This window comes from Microcaecilia unicolor, chromosome 1, assembly GCF_901765095.1.
Source record: "Microcaecilia unicolor chromosome 1, aMicUni1.1, whole genome shotgun sequence".
NCBI lineage: Eukaryota > Metazoa > Chordata > Amphibia > Gymnophiona > Siphonopidae > Microcaecilia > Microcaecilia unicolor.
Window position 1 is genome coordinate 591193995 of NC_044031.1, and position 16638 is coordinate 591210632.

The 16638-nt window shown below is 46.4% G+C and overlaps 1 protein-coding gene across 4 annotated transcripts in view; it reads left to right on the forward strand.

The window, feature by feature from the left end:
• The window catches only part of EFR3A (EFR3 homolog A), a 384301-nt gene that overhangs the window by 279599 nt on the left and 88064 nt on the right, over positions 1-16638 (forward strand). For all 4 annotated transcript variants that reach the window (XM_030219255.1, XM_030219247.1, XM_030219262.1 and 1 more), the window contains one exon: positions 9429-9593. In XM_030219255.1, the coding sequence (XP_030075115.1) occupies positions 9429-9593 (165 nt within the window). The remainder of the gene's footprint in view (positions 1-9428; positions 9594-16638) is intronic.

Here is a 16638-nt window from a genome sequence, read left to right on the forward strand (position 1 = left end):
TCTCTTTGAGCTTAATATTCGTATATCTATATATCACAAGATGTCATCTTTCTTTGATTGACTCCTGAAGAAGGCATCTGTAGCGCCAAAACACAGCTGTGTTGAGTCGAGTGTATATTTAAATAAAGAGATTGTTCCTAACCTACGTCGCCTACTAGTGTTGTTCAAGAGCCTACTCCTCCTACTCCCCCTTTCCTCAGATTAAAAGACACTACCCAGACCTAAGCGTAATGAGAGAATTTTAGTGAAAGTGAGAAGCCAATGAGTTGAGATTAACTGAAGCATTTGCAGCAATTTTCTTTTCAGGTTGTTCCGTCAGGGAGCTTAGTATACTACAATTATGAAGAAGTAGAAGCACGCTGAATCTTACTTGAGTATTATTGCTGCTTTGTATGAACTATAGCCTGTTTATAGTGAGCTGCCTGAGCTTTGTATCTAACCAATGCAGAGACCAAACCAGCCTCTTCTTCCAATCTCGTTCTAATTGTCAGAGTTGGCAGTAGAGAGGACTCAGAGCTGGAGTGTACCAGGATTCCAACCTTTTGCTGTTTGGGAAATCAGAAAATGCAGTCACAGGGCTAAGTGATTATAAGCTGTAGATGGAGTTGTATTCCATGATGAAGCCTGATCATCTACAGATAGTGCAGAGAATTGGTTAACTTGAAGGGTTAGAGAGGATTCAATCCTAGTGTGCGACAAATTGGAGATCTCTCTCCTCTTTTTTATTGGAGATGAAATAGTTACTGTTTGATGAGCCTGAAGGCCAAACCTCATAAAGAAATAGTCTGTCCAAGGAATAGGCAATGGAGGCTGCACAGAAAGGTGGTGAGGAGTGGGCTATGAGGAAAGGGCAACGTCCAGAAGGTGCCTGCTTGATGTGTTGGTGAAGCTATATGTTCACACAAAGATAGATCTTGAATGAAAATATTGGTCCCGCACAAATGGACTAGCAGTGTCATCTAAAAGAAGATTCAGGTCACCCATAACATAGGAATGAGGGTTGTGAAGGATCAACTTGGTTATATAAGTCTGTAACAGATGAAATGTGGAAGATATACTAGTTAAAAGGCAATCAGAGGGGTAGCAGTGACACAAAACTGCAGTGTTTCGAGGTGAGGCATAGAAGTTGGAGAACCCAAATGTATATCTAGGTGGGAAGAGTAAAAGACTGTCAAACCTCCGCCTCATTTGTCTGGGTAAGTATGAATACCCAAGTAGGATTGCTTGAGAGAGATACGCCAGCTTGCTATCTTCCAACCAAATTTCAACCAAGCACAATATATCTAGTGAATAGTGAGTGTTTTACAAAGTTCATGAGAGACTCCTGAGAAAATTAAAAAGTGATGTGATAAGAGGTAATGTCCTTCTGTGGATTAGGAACTGGTTATCAGACAAAAAACGGAGGGCAGGGTTAAATGGCCATTTTTCTCAATGGAGGAGGGTGAATAATGGAGTGCTGCAGGGATCAGTACTGGGACCGGTGCTGTTTTACAAATTTATAAATGATCTGGAAATCGGAACGACGAATGAGGTGATTAAATTTGTGGTTGACACAAAACTATTCAAAGTTGTGAAAACATATGCAGATTGTAGAAAATTGCAGGAAGTCCTTAGGAAGCTGGAAGACTGGGCATCCAAATGGCAGATTAAATTTAATGTGAACAAATGCAAAGTGATGCACATTGGGAAGAATAATCTGAATCATAGTTACCTGATGTTAGGGTCTACCTTTGGAGTCAGCACTCAATATAATGTAGGTATCATTGTAAAGAATACGCTGAAATCTTCTGCCCAGCATACGTTGGCAGCCAAAAAAGCAAACAGGATGCTAGGAATTATTAGGATAGGGATGCAAAATGAGAGCAAAATATTATAATGCCTCTGTATCGCTCCATGGTGTGACCTCACCTTGAGTTATTGAGTTCGGTTCTGATCACCGTATCTCAAAAAAGATATAGCGGAATTAGAAAAGGTTCAAAGAGGAGCGACCAAAATGATAAAGGGGATGGAATGCCTCCCATATGAGGAAATGCTACAGAGGTTAGGGTTCTTCAGCTTGGAAAAGAGATGGCTGAAGGGGAATACGATTGAGGTCTATAAAATCCCGAGTGGTGTAGAATGGGAAAGTGAATCAATTTTTCACTCTTTCACAAAATACAAAGACCAGGGACACTCAATGAAATTACATGGAGATACTTTTAAAACAAACATGAGGAAATATTTTTTCACTCAAAGAATAGTTAAGCTCTGGAACTCGCTACCGGAGGATATGGTAACATCGGTTCTCCGAGGACAAGCAGGCTGCTTGTTCTCACGACTGGGTGACGTCCGCGGCAGCCCCCACAAACCGGAAAAAAGCTTCGCGGGACGGTCGGCACGCAGGGCACGCCCACTGCGCATGCGCGGCCGTCTTCCCGCCCGTGCGCGACCGCTCCCGCCTGTTCCTTTTTTTCCGCGTCTGGAGAGAGTCGTGCCTCGCCGCTCTCTCTGATTCAGCCGCCGGATTTTCGATCGCGTTTACGCGGATCGTGCTTTTTCTTGTTTAACTTTGTTTAGTTACCGTCCGGTTTCTTTTAAAAAAAAAAAAAAAAGAAACCCTGCGCGTGTAGAGCACGCGCTCCCTTTTTCCCTCGCTTCCAGCGGGGACGCCGCATTGCGGCCTAGTGGCCGCACGGTCGTTTTCCTTTTTGTGGTGTGATTTCAGCCACCATTGACGACTTTGACTTCGCCGACGCGATTTTTCCGTCGATGTCCTCAAGGGTCCCGAGTGGATTTAAAAAGTGTGGTCGCTGCGGCCGGCCGATCTCGCAGACCGACACCCACGCTTGGTGCCTCCAGTGCCTCGGGCCGGAGCACAATATCAAGTCGTGTTCCCTGTGTCTCGGTCTCCGGAAACGGACTCAGGTTGCGAGGCAAGTTCTGCGGGACTGTCTTTTTGGAACTTGCGCCGGCCCCTCGACGTCGACCTCGACGGCATCGGTATCGACGCCCGGTCCTTCGGTACCGGTATCGATGCCCGAGACATCGGCACCGATGGCATCGACCCCAGGAGAACAGGTCCCGTCGGCCCGCCGGTCCGCTGGCGAGGGTAGAGGTGAGCGGCCGCGTGGGCAGTCGGCCCCGGTCACTCCCTCAGCCCGTGGCCCTCGGAACCGAACCCTGTCTGACCCGGCTCCTCGGGACCGAGGGGGATCGTCCTCCTCCTCCTCCATACCTCCCGGCACCGGTGACGCGCATCGGAAGAAAGACAAGAAGCGTCGTCACCGGTCGCCCTCGGTGCATCCGGACATCGGAGAGGAGGCGGCGCCGAAGCGTCATCGTCGAGAGGAGAGGTCCCCGTCGGTCGTGGAGGTACCGACGCGTCAGGGTTCCGGCACCTCGGTGCCGTCTCCTGGCCCCCATCAGCTTCTGGCACCGACACCCCTACCGGCCCCACCGCCTTTCCCGGCAGCGGGCCTGGACGAGTGCCTCAGAGCCATCCTTCCGGGGATCCTGGAAGGGCTGATGCGCCAGGCTGCCGATGTCTGTGGCGCCGGTGAGCTCCAGCCCGGCGCCGGGGCCGTCGACACCGCCGCCGCTTGCGGCGCCGGTCTCGACCGCCACGCAGGTGGAGTCCCCGTCGACGTCGATGGAGGGAGCTCCGTCCCCGCCGGCGCGGGAGTCCAGCGCTCGACGACACCGAGACCTCGGTGCCTCGACGTCGAGCCGGGCCCGGTTCAGGACTCAGCTGCATGAGCTTATGTCCGATACCGAGGATGAGGACTCGTGGGGGGAAGAGGAGGACCCTAGATATTTCTCCTCAGAGGAGTCTACGGGCCTTCCCTCGGACCCCACGCCTTCACCGGAGAGGAAGCTCTCACCCCCCGAGAGCCTCTCCTTTGCCTCCTTTGTGCGGGATATGTCTATCAGCATTCCCTTCCCCGTGGTCTCTGTGGAAGGGCTGAGATGCTCGAGGTCCTCGACTATCCATCGCCACCTAGAGAGTCCTCCACGGTGCCGCTGCACAATGTCCTCAAGGAGACACTGCTTCGGAACTGGGTGCGACCGTTAACTAACCCCACCATTCCCAAGAAAGCAGAGTCCCAATACAGGATCCACTCCGACCCAGAGTTAATGCGGCCCCAATTGCCCCATGACTCGGCGGTCGTGGATTCTGCTCTCAAGAGGGCACGGAGTTCGAGGGATACCGCCTCGGCGCCCCCGGGGCGGGAGTCTCGCACTCTGGACTCGTTTGGGAGGAAGGCCTACCAATCCTCCATGCTCGTGACCCGCATCCAGTCATACCTGCTCTATATGAGCATTCACATGCGGACCTATGTGCAACAACTGGCGGACCTGGTCGAGAAGCTCCCGCCGGAGCAGTCCAGGCCTTATCAGGAGGTGGTCAGGCAGCTGAAGGCGTGCAGAAAGTTCCTGTCCAGGGGTATCTATGACACCTGTGACGTGGCATCTCGTGCTGCGGCCCAAGGTATAGTGATGCGCAGGCTCTCATGGCTGCGTGCCTCTGACCTGGACAACCGCACCCAGCAGAGACTGGCCGACGTCCCTTGCCGGGGGGATAACATTTTTGGTGAGAAGGTCGAGCAGATGGTGGACCAACTGCATCAGCGGGAAACCGCTCTCGACAAGCTCTCCCACCGGGCGCCTTCAGCATCCACCTCAGCAGGTGGACGTTTTTCCCGGGCCCGGCAGGCTGCACCCTATTCTTTTGCAAAGCGTAGGTACAACCAGCCGGCCCGAAGGCCTCGTCAGGCACAGGGACAGCCCCAGCGCGCTCGTTCCCGTCAACAGCGTGCGCCTAAGCAGCCCCCTGCGCCTCCACAGCAAAAGCCAGGGACGGGCTTTTGACTGGATCCACGGGAACATAGCCGCCCTCAAAGTGTCCGTACCGGACGATCTGCCGGTCGGGGGGAGGTTAAAATTTTTTCACCAAAGGTGGCCTCTCATAACCTCCGACCAGTGGGTTCTCCAAATAGTGCGGTGCGGATACGCCCTGAATTTGGCCTCCCTGCCTCCAAATTGTCCTCCGGGAGCTCAATCCTTCAGCTCCCATCACAAGCAGGTACTTGCAGAGGAACTCTCCGCCTTTCTCAGCGCCAATGCGGTCGAGCCCGTACCACCCGGGCAGGAAGGGCAGGGATTCTATTCCAGGTACTTCCTTGTGGAAAAGAAAACAGGGGGGATGCGTCCCATCCTAGACCTGAGAGGCCTGAACAAATTCCTGGTCAAAGAAAAGTTCAGGATGCTTTCCTTGGGCACCCTTCTGCCAATGATTCAGAAAAACGATTGGCTATGTTCCCTGGATTTAAAGGATGCATATACTCACATCCCGATACTGCCAGCTCACAGACAGTATCTCAGATTCCGCCTGGGCGCACGACACTTTCAGTACTGTGTGCTGCCCTTTGGGCTCGCCTCCGCCCCACGAGTGTTTACAAAGTGCCTCGTGGTGGTGGCGGCGTACCTACGCAGGCTGGGAGTGCACGTGTTCCCATATCTCGACGATTGGCTGGTCAAGAACACCTCGGAGGCAGGAGCCCTCCGGTCCATGCAGTGCACTATTCAACTCCTGGAGCTGCTGGGGTTTGTGATAAATTACCCAAAGTCCCATCTCCAGCCAACCCAGTCTCTGGAATTCATAGGAGCTCTGCTGAATACCCAGACGGCTCAGGCCTTCCTTCCCGAAGCGAGGGCCAACAACCTCCTGTCCCTCGCTTCGCAGACCAGAGCGTCTCAGCAGGTCACAGCTCGGCAGATGTTGAGACTTCTGGGTCATATGGCCTCCACAGTTCATGTGACTCCCATGGCTCGTCTTCACATGAGATCTGCTCAATGGACCCTAGCTTCCCAGTGGTTCCAAGCCACCGGGAATCTAGAAGATGTCATCCGCCTCTCCACCAGTTGCCGCACTTCACTGCTCTGGTGAACCATCCTGACCAATTTGACCCTGGGACGTCCATTCCAAATTCCGCAGCCCACGAAGGTGCTGACGACGGATGCATCTCGCCTGGGTTGGGGAGCTCATGTCGATGGGCTTCACACCCAGGGTCTGTGGTCCCTCCAGGAAAAGGATCTGCAGATCAACCTCCTGGAGCTCCGAGCGATCTGGAACGCGCTGAAGGCTTTCAGAGATCGGCTGTCCTGCCAAATTATCCAAATTCGGACAGACAATCAGGTTGCAATGTATTACGTCAACAAGCAGGGGGGCACCGGATCTCGCCCCCTGTGTCAGGAAGCCGTCGGGCTGTGGCGCTGGGCGTGCCAGTTTGGCATGCTCCTCCAAGCCACATACCTGGCAGGCGTAAACAACAGTCTGGCCGACAGACTGAGCAGAGTCATGCAACCGCACGAGTGGTCGCTCCATTCCAGAGTGGTACGCAAGATCTTCCGAGAGTGGGGCACCCCCTCGGTGGACCTTTTCGCCTCTCAGACCAACCACAAGCTGCCTCTGTTCTGTTCCAGACTTCAGACACACGGCAGGCTAGCGTCGGACGCCTTTCTCCTCCATTGGGGGACCGGCCTCCTGTATGCTTATCCTCCCATACCTTTGGTGGGGAAGGCCTTACTGAAGCTCAAGCACGACCGCGGCACCATGATTCTGATAGCGCCCTTTTGGCCCCGTCAGATCTGGTTCCCTCTTCTTCTGGAGTTGTCCTCAGAAGAACCGTGGAGATTGGAGTGTTTTCCGACTCTCATTTCGCAGAACGACGGAGCGTTACTGCACCCCAACCTTCAGTCTCTGGCTCTCACGGCCTGGATGTTGAGGGCGTAGACTTCGCTGCGTTGGGTCTGTCGGAGGGTGTCTCCCGGGTCCTGCTTGCCTCCAGGAAGGATTCCACTAAAAAGAGTTACTTTTTCAAGTGGAGGAGGTTTGTCGTTTGGTGTGAGAGCAAGGCCCTAGAACCTCGTTCTTGCCCTGCACAGAACCTGCTTGAATACCTTCTACACTTATCAGAGTCTGGCCTCAAGACCAACTCAGTAAGGAATCACCTTAGTGCGATTAGTGCTTACCATTATCGTGTGGAAGGTAAAGCCATCTCTGGAGAGCCTTTAGTCGTTCGATTCATGAGAGGCTTGCTTTTGTCAAAGCCCCCTATCAAGCCTCCTACAGTGTCATGGGATCTCAACGTCGTCCTCACCCAGCTGATGAAACCTCCTTTTGAGCCACTGAATACCTGCCATCTGAAGTACTTGACCTGGAAGGTCATTTTCTTGGTGGCAGTTACTTCAGCTCGTAGGGTCAGTGAGCTTCAAGCCCTAGTAGCTCATGCTCCATATACCAAATTTCATCACAACAGAGTAGTGCTCCGCACCCACCCAAAGTTCCTGCCGAAGGTGGTGTCGGAGTTCCATCTTAACCAGTCAATTGTCTTGCCAACATTCTTCCCCAGGCCGCATACCCGCCCTGCTGAACGTCAGTTGCACACATTGGACTGCAAGAGAGCATTGGCCTTCTACTTGGAGCGGACACAGCCCCACAGACAGTCCGCCCAATTGTTTGTTTCTTTCGACCCTAACAGGCTAGGGGTCGCTGTCGGGAAACGCACCATCTCCAATTGGCTAGCAGATTGCATTTCCTTCACTTACGCCCAGGCTGGGCTGACTCTTGAGGGTCATGTCACGGCTCATAGTGTTAGAGCCATGGCAGCGTCAGTGGCCCACTTGAAGTCAGCCACTATTGAAGAGATTTGCAAGGCTGCGACGTGGTCATCTGTCCACACATTCACATCACATTACTGCCTCCAGCAGGATACCCGACGCGACAGTCGGTTCGGGCAGTCGGTGCTGCAGAATCTGTTTGGGGTGTAAATCCAACTCCACCCTCCAGGACCCGAATTTATTCTGGTCAGGCTGCACTCTCAGTTAGTTGTTCTTCGTAGGTCAATTTCTGTTGTACCCTCGCCGTTGCGAGGTTCAATTGACCTGGGTTCTTGTTTTGAGTGAGCCTGAAAGCTAGGGATACCCCAGTCGTGAGAACAAGCAGCCTGCTTGTCCTCGGAGAAAGTGAATGATACATACCTGTAGCAGGTGTTCTCCGAGGACAGCAGGCTGATTGTTCTCACCTACCCTCCCTCCTCCCCTTTGGAGTTGTGTGTTTCATCTTTTGCTAGTCATTCAACTGGCGGGAGCGGTCGCGCACGGGCGGGAAGACGGCCGCGCATGCGCAGTGGGCGTGCCCTGCGTGCCGACCGTCCCGCGAAGCTTTTTTCCGGTTGGTGGGGGCTGCCGCGGACGTCACCCAGTCGTGAGAACAATCAGCCTGCTGTCCTCGGAGAACACCTGCTACAGGTATGTATCATTCACTTTAGCGTATCTAGATTTTTAAAAGTTCCTGAAGGAAACGTTCATAGTCTGCTATTGAGATGGATATGGGGAAAGCTACTACTTGCCCTGGAATTGGTAGCATTGAATGTTGCTACTGATTGGATTTCTGCCAGATACTTGTGACCTGGATTGACACTATTGGAAGCAGTATACTGGGCTAGAGGGACCATTGGTCTAACCCAGTATGGCTATTCTTACTTTCTTGTGGGATAAGAGTGAAAGGGGATAGAGTCAGGAGTAAGCCTAGGAAACATTTCTTTAGATGGTTGGATTTGCTGGGGATGAAGGCAACATCTGAATTCAAGAAAGCACGGGCAAACAGAAGATTCCTGAAGAAGAGGGTGAGCTTGTAGAGCTGATCAGTTAGTGTGGATATCAGACTGGATAGGTTGTGCGGTTGTTTTTTCTTGTCACTGTTAATGTTTTTTTCCTGGATAAGAAGCATCAGATTCACTAATAATTAATTGCCTGAGTCCCAAAGATTAAAACAGTCATTAGGTTTCTAAAGATATAATATTTACCCAACTGTTTTATTGCTTTTCGTTATGCATATTTTTTAAAATTGCACTTGGAAGCTAAACACTACCCCCCCCCCCCTTTTTTTTTTTTTTTTTTTTTTTTTTACAAAGCTGCACTAGCGGTTGCCAGTGCTATAATTCTGACAGCCCATTCAAAGTGAATGGGCCTTGACATTACTGTGCAGCTTTGTAAAAGAGGGAGGAGTTAAGAAACTGCTACTATTATATATCGGTCATTTGAAGAATATGTTCTGTACCTTTTTTTCACCTAAGGGAACATTTAAATTTTTTACAGAAATATGATTTTCCTGTTTGTTTCCTTTGTTGGGATTCATTTACCACCTTTTTGAAGAAATTCACCCAGATCAAGTAAAAATACTCAGAGTTCACATTATGTATTGTAATCATGGTCCTGTCTGGTTGATAGGTCACTTTGTCCTTCAGGCAAGTAAAGTGGCTTTTGAAAGGTATTGGAAGTTTTACTAGAATCCAGTATTTCTTTTAGGCGTACTACAAAGCTGAATTTTGTGGTGTTCTGGCTGTCAGGTTCCTCATTAATAAATCTGAGATTTTTTTTTATTTCAGGCCCCACAGTTCTTGAGGTGTTTAATACCTTACTAAAACACTTGCGCTTAAGTGTGGACTTTGAATTGGGTGACAGGCGTGGTTCTGCTGACAGTATCAATTTTACCACAAGCTGTAAAGAGAGTGACGAGAGAATTGTCCAGAATGCTATCATCCAAACTATTGGTAAGTGAATTTTTGTTTGATATGAACCCTACTTCTAAGTTATGTATAGATAAGCAAGCAAGACATGTCATGAAATTGGGATAAATGCAAATAAAACACAACAAAAAAATAAAGATAGTACCTTTTTAATTGGATTAGCTTAGGGGCCTTTTTATCACGTCAGTATTTGGGGCTTTTTATTTTTTTTTTCAGGTCCCGTGTTAATTTTTCCATTAGTGCTGGGACCTGCTGAAAAGTTCTGGATCACTTACCGTTCCATGTTTAGACTGTGTTATCCAGTGTGAGCTAATGTGAATACTTTAGCTGGATAATGCTTCCATACTGATGACACGTCCCTCCCAAAAATATTAATTAAAAATTAAATAACACACGATTAGCGAGTGTAAACTGGCAGATTATCCCAGAATGTTTTAACACATTTTGCAGTAATATTTTTTTAACGTGCTAAGCATGAATCAGGCTTTAATGCCCTTTAGTATCAGGGCCCCTTAATATATTTGAGTAATATGTGCTTTGAGAGTTAAATGAAAAATAGTGCCTCCACCTCCATAATTTATCAACAGCTGGCAACACTGAAGCGCTACACATGTTAACTTGTTCTTTGAAATCGCTTCCTTCACCTCAGTTAAGTTTCTACATGATTAGGCTGTTTTGCTTTTGCTTGTGAATTGGAAGCATGCAATAAGCACTCAGTGTTATTTAAGCAACGTGCTATGATAGAATTTCTGTTCTGTTCGTTGCTATATCCCTCTTATATCAATTTTGGATTCAAAGAGGATTATAAGGCAGAAGCTAAGAAAAACAGTTAAGAATTACAGTTTTAAGCAGTAGTAACATATAGTAATGATGGCAGATAGACTTTAACGATCCATCCAGTCTGCCCAACATTCAGTCATTTTCAAGTCACGATTAAATCAACAATGAATGTGATATAAAATACTTGATCATTGTCTGTCTTTGGCATTTCTGGGATATAGACTGTTGAAGTCTGCCCAGCCTTGCTTTTAGTTTCCAACTACTGAAGTTGCTGTCAAAGCCCACTCCAGCCTATCCGAATCCATCCTGTCAATTGTGGGACACAGACTATAAACATCTGCCCAGCACTGTCCTCACGTTCCAAATTAGTGGAGTTTGTTGAAGCCCTCTGCAGCCCATCCTAAACCGGATTGCCATATACGGGATTTAGACCATACAAACCTGCCCAGCACTGGCCTTTGTTCTTCACATTCAAAAAACACATGCAACCATTTAAGTGTTTTTTTTTTAAATACCATTCATTTCTAATTAGAGATCCTCTGTATTCTTCCCACACCTTTTTGAATTTCACCACCATTTTTTTCTCCATCTCCCTCAGGAGGGTATTCCAGGCATCAACCACTCTCCAGAATTTCCTGACATTACTCCTAAGTCACCCTGCAACCTCAATTCATGTCCTCTGGTTTTACCATTTTCCCTTCTCTGAAAAATATTTGTTTCTTTATTAATACCTTTCAAGTATCATATCTCTCCTGTTCCTCCTCTCCTCTATGCTATACATATTCAGGGCTTTCTGTCTCTTCTTATACATCTTTTTGCGCAAGCCCCATACCATTTTTGTCACCATCCTCTGGACCGCATCAAGTCTTTTTACATCCTTAGCGAGATACGACCTCCAAAACTGAACACAATACTCGAGGCGGTGCCTCATGAACAACTTGTACAGGGGCATCAACTCCTGTCTATATACAGCCTCGCATCCATCTGGCTATGGCCACCGCTTTGTCTCTTCAGATTCTCACTGTCACCCCAAACTTCCTCTCCCTGTCTGTGCATAACAACATCTCACCTCCTAGCACATATTGCTCCCTTGGATGTCTACTCCATCAGTCTGCACTTCTTTGTATTGAATTTTAATTGCCAAACATTAGACCATTCTTCTAACTTTTGCAAATACTTTTTCATGTTTTCTACTTCCTTCAGGGAGTTGACTCTGTTACAAATCGTGGTATCATCCCCAAAAAGGCAAAGCTTACTTTCTAACTGTTCGGCAATGTTCCTTACAAATATATTGAACAGAATCGGCTCCATCACCAATCCTTGAGGCACTCCACTATTCACCTTTCTTTCCTCCGAGAGAATTTCATTAACCATCACCCTCTGGCTTGTGATTGTCAACCAGTTCCTAATCCAGTTCACCACTTTGGATCCTATCTTCAGCCCGTCAAGTTCATTCAAGAGCCTTCTATGAGGAACCATGTCAAAGGCTTTGCTGAAATCTAAGTAGATTTCATCTAGTGCGTATCCTCGATCCAGTTCTCTGGTGATCCAATTCTCTGGTCACCCAGTGAAAGAATTCAATCAGATTTGTTTGTCACGATTTACCTTTTGTAAAACCACGATCCAATTTGCAAAACTACTTCTTTTTTTTAATGTAAAAGGAAACTTGAATGGGCTGTGTCGGCATTAGCGTATGGCAGCCTGCTAGCGCGGCTTAATAAACGGGGGATGGTGTGTTAATAAGGTGGTTAGGCCCTTATGATGCAAATAAAGATAGTTATATGTCTTTAAATATTCATGGCACATGTATTTGAAAAACACTAGAAGTTTCATTTTTAATTATCAAGTTTCCTTTTATGTAAAAAAAAAAGTTATTTTTTTAAATTGGATCTAAGGTGGAGTCTGTAACTGGTTGGTTGAAAGACAGTATTTTATTTTTTTATCTCTAAGAATTTTACTTTGTATTATTATAGACAGTAGTTCTCCAGAGAAGTTGTAAACATCCACATAATTCCTCTGGGTTCCTGAAAGCCTACTAATCTTTAGAAAAGATGTATTTTTGTAACATTACTTGAAGTGTAAAACACTTTGATTTTTCAAGGCTAAGACTATACAACATGTTTATGGTTTGTGAAATTAGTTGGATTGTGTCTCTCATTTTGTCTTTCTTGAATGCCCTTTTGCTTTTTTAAAGAAAGATAATAAACAGAGAAATATAAAAACCCTGAGAGGAGCAAATTTTGTAAATGTAAACTCTTTAAAAATATTTTTTAATGTTCACTGCAAATGGGGACACTAGGTGTAATGATCAGACTCTTCCCTTGTAGTAGTCCACTTTAGAATTACCTTGTACCTTACTTTTATTCACTGGAGGCAGGTACTTGAAAGTACAATAAAGATACCAGCCACATAATAGAAGTCATGGTCATGATGCATTTTATAGAGATGATGGCTAGAGGGAAACTAGTTTGATAAATGTTCTTATGCTTTGGTCAGTATCAACAATATAGAATGTGAAGACGCTGTGTTAAAATGTCACAGAAATCTATATGTACATTATATTCCCTAAGGACAAAAGGCCTTCAAATTCTCACAGCTGGGTGACATCATCCGATGGAGCCTTGCGTGGATGCTGCCTAATGAGTAATTGTATTCTTCTAGCAGCATCCTACCGCACATGCGCTGGTGCTTTCCTGCCCGCTGCACAAGCGCCGGTACCTCCGTCTTTGTTTTTCTGCAGAGCAGGGAGGACGCTCTTTGTGTTTTCCTTATGTGTGTATATTTTTTTTCTCTTTTCACAAGTGCCTTCCTGTACAGGGTTTTTTTCCCCATTTTTCCTCTTTCCTTTTTGAGTGTAATCGGGTAATTTCTGTCATGGACCCGCACTCTTGATGCATCAGGTGCCTTGGACCTGACCATGAGCTTAACTCCTACTCGCCGTATTTAAAAATGCAGTTAAGAACTCAGCGGGCATGGAAGGTTCAGCAGGAGCAGCTTTTTGGCTTCTCAAAGGCCGACACATCGATGTCGACACTGGAAGCATCAACCTCCATGGCTGCTAAGACTTCTACATCTTCTGGGAGTGCACTGGCATTGAGGAAATTTCCACCTGCTTTGATATTGGGTTCTGATAGCAGACCCTTAGACCAGTCAGCATCGGATCCAACACTGAGGATGCGTGCAGGTTCGATGTCGTCCTTGTTTGTACCGATGGACTCGGACACAGTGAGGCATATTTTCAAAGGCCTTCCAAAGTTCCATAGGTTTCTATGGAACTTTGGAAGTCTAAGTGCTTTGAAAATATGCCTCTATGCATCAGGGGAAGCCCAAGAATCATAAGCACCAGTCCTCCTCAACTCATGCTGTCAGGAGCACTGGGGCATCAGAATTGCCGATACCCAAGAAGCGCCAGCACCAAGAGGAGCATTCCCCCTCTTTGGAAAAAGTGCCAGTATGCAAGTCACCTAGCAGCCAGGTCCCCACATCCGGTTCGACACCAATTCTTTCTCAATCTTCCTCTGTCCCAGCCTTTGCCAATGCCTGCCTTCAATGAGCAGTTCTAGACCCTACTCAGAGAGTTGCTGGTGCAGTTGCTGCAGGGGCACACTGCACAGGCATTGAGGGCACTTGCAACACTGGCGAACAGCCCCATCCCCCCACTGAGACTCCCATTGATGCTGGTGCAGAGATCCTTGACGCCGGCACTTCAAAGGGTATCGACATTGACACATACAGTGCCACTCTTGATGTCGGGGGAGGAGCTTCAGGCCATAGTAGCTGATTCACCTTATATTAAGAGCTGTACCTCAGGGCTCTTTGGGGCATGGATATAGGTCCACTGGACAAAGGCAGGTGCAAACCCACTCAACTATATATGAATAGCCTGAAGATTCTTATAGGGACTGCTCATGGGAGTCAGAGGAGGATCTACATTAATTCTCAGAGGAGGAGTCCTATGGAATACCCTCTGAACCCTATCTTTTTTTTTAATATCAGTATTTTTATGTAAAGGATCATCAGAATTCACAGCATCAATGCTGCTTATACAGCTTTCAAAAACCAGCGATGTGCAAGTCATCAATCCATGTTTTTCAATTTTTCTAAGAAAACTCCACTTGATTCAAAAACTTTTGTGATAATAACGTTTAAGAACAGTCAAACAGAATATTCAAAATATAGTTGATCGCACTAGCATCATTAGTATTACTTAACTGGCAGCTGATTTCCAAGCTGAGACAACCTTGGTGTCATTCACCTCAAAAGTCTGCAGCAGCAAGCAAGTTTCTGCTTGGCAAATGTTGAGATTGATGGGCCACATGGCTTCAACAGTGCATGTCACTCCCATGGCACTTGTACAGCGCTGCGTAACCCTGGCAGCGCTATAGAAATGCTAAGTAGTAGTAGTAGTAGCATGTCTCCACTTGAGAGAGGCCAAGTGGACTCTAGCTCCCAGTGGTCTCAGGCAACTGGGAATCTAGCGGAAGCCATCAAGCCCAGTATCCTATTCCAGTAGTGGTCAATCCAAGTCACAAGTACCTGGCAAGATCCCAAAAGAATAAAACAAATTTTATGCTCCTTATCCCAGAAATAAACAGTGGATTTTTCCAAGTCCACCTTAATAATGGCTTAGGACTTTTCTTTTAGGAACATAAGAACATAAGTATTGCCATACTGGGATAGACCGAAGATCCATCAAACCCAGCATCCTGTTTCTAATTGTGACCAATTCAGGTTACAAGTACCTGGCAAGATCCCAAAACAGTACAATACATTCTATGTTGCTTATCCTAGAAATAAGCAATGGATTTTCCCCAAGTTCATTTTAATAATGGCTTATGAACTTTTCTTTTAGGAAGCTATCCAAACCTTTTTAAACCCCGCTAAGCTAACTGCTTTTACTCTATTCTCTGGCAACGAATTCCAGAATTTAATTGCAATTTGAGTGAAGAAATATTTTCTCAGATTCATTTTAAATTTACTGCTTTGTAGCTTCGTTGCGTTCACCCTAGTCCGAGTATTTTTGGAAATAGTAAACAAGCAATTCACGTTTACCCGTTCCACTCCACTCATTATTTTATAGACCTCTATCATATCTCCCCTCATCTGTCTTTTCTCCAAGCTGAAGAACCCTAGCTGCTTTAGCCTTTCCTCATAGTGAAGTTGTCCTATCCTCTTAATCATTTTTGTCGCCCTTCTCTGTACCTTTTCTAATTCCACAATTATCTTTTTTGAGATGTGACCAGAGTTGCACACAATATTTGAGGTGCAGTCGCACCATGGAGCAACAGAAAGGCATTATAATGGCCTCATTTTGTTTTCCATTCCATTCCTTTCCTAATATTATCTAACATTCCATTTGCTTTCTTAGCTCCTGCCGCACACTTTACAGAGGGTTTCAACGTATCATCAACGATGACATCTAGATCCCATTCCTGGTCGGTGATTCCTAATGTGGAACCTTGCATCAATCAAATAGCTATAATTCTGGTTGCTCTTTCTCACATTCTTCACTTTGCACTTGCTTACATTAAACATCTGCCATTTGGATGCCCAGTCTCCTAGTCTCGTAAGGTCCTTGGTACGTTTTCACAATCCTCTTGCAATTTAACAACTTCGAATAACTTTGTGTCATCAACAAATTTAATTACTTTACTAGTTACTCCCATCTCTAGATCATTTATGAATCTGGGTTTTCTAGCCCATTATAAAGCATAAAATTGTATTGCTTTGTAAATTGTATTGCTCTGTCACCTTCCTGTCTCCCTGACTCTCACCTATCCACCCCCATTCTGTTAGACCGTCACTGAATTGCTTTGATGTTTCACTCAGATATACTGTCATTGCCTTGAAAATTGTCAGCCTCCTGCCTCCATGCATATAGATTGTCACTGAAATGCTTTGATGTTTCACTCATATATACTGTCATCTACTAGCATTTGCTTATTTCCGATCTGACGAAGAAGGGCAACCTTCGAAAGCTAATCAAGAAATGTATTAAGTTATGTCCAATAAAAAAGGTATCATCTTATTTTCTTTTCCATGTTTTATTTTGTTTTATTTCTATTGATTACCTATAAATATGTTCAAAAGCAGCGGTCCCAGCACAGACCCCTGGGGAACCCCACTATCTCCCCTTCTCCATTGAGAATACTAACCATTTAACTCTACTCTCTGTTTTCTATCTTTTAACCAGTTTTTAATCCACAGTAGTACACTACTTCCTATCCCATGACTCTTCAATTTCATCTGGAGTCTTTCATGAGGTACTTTGTCAAATACCTTTTGAAAA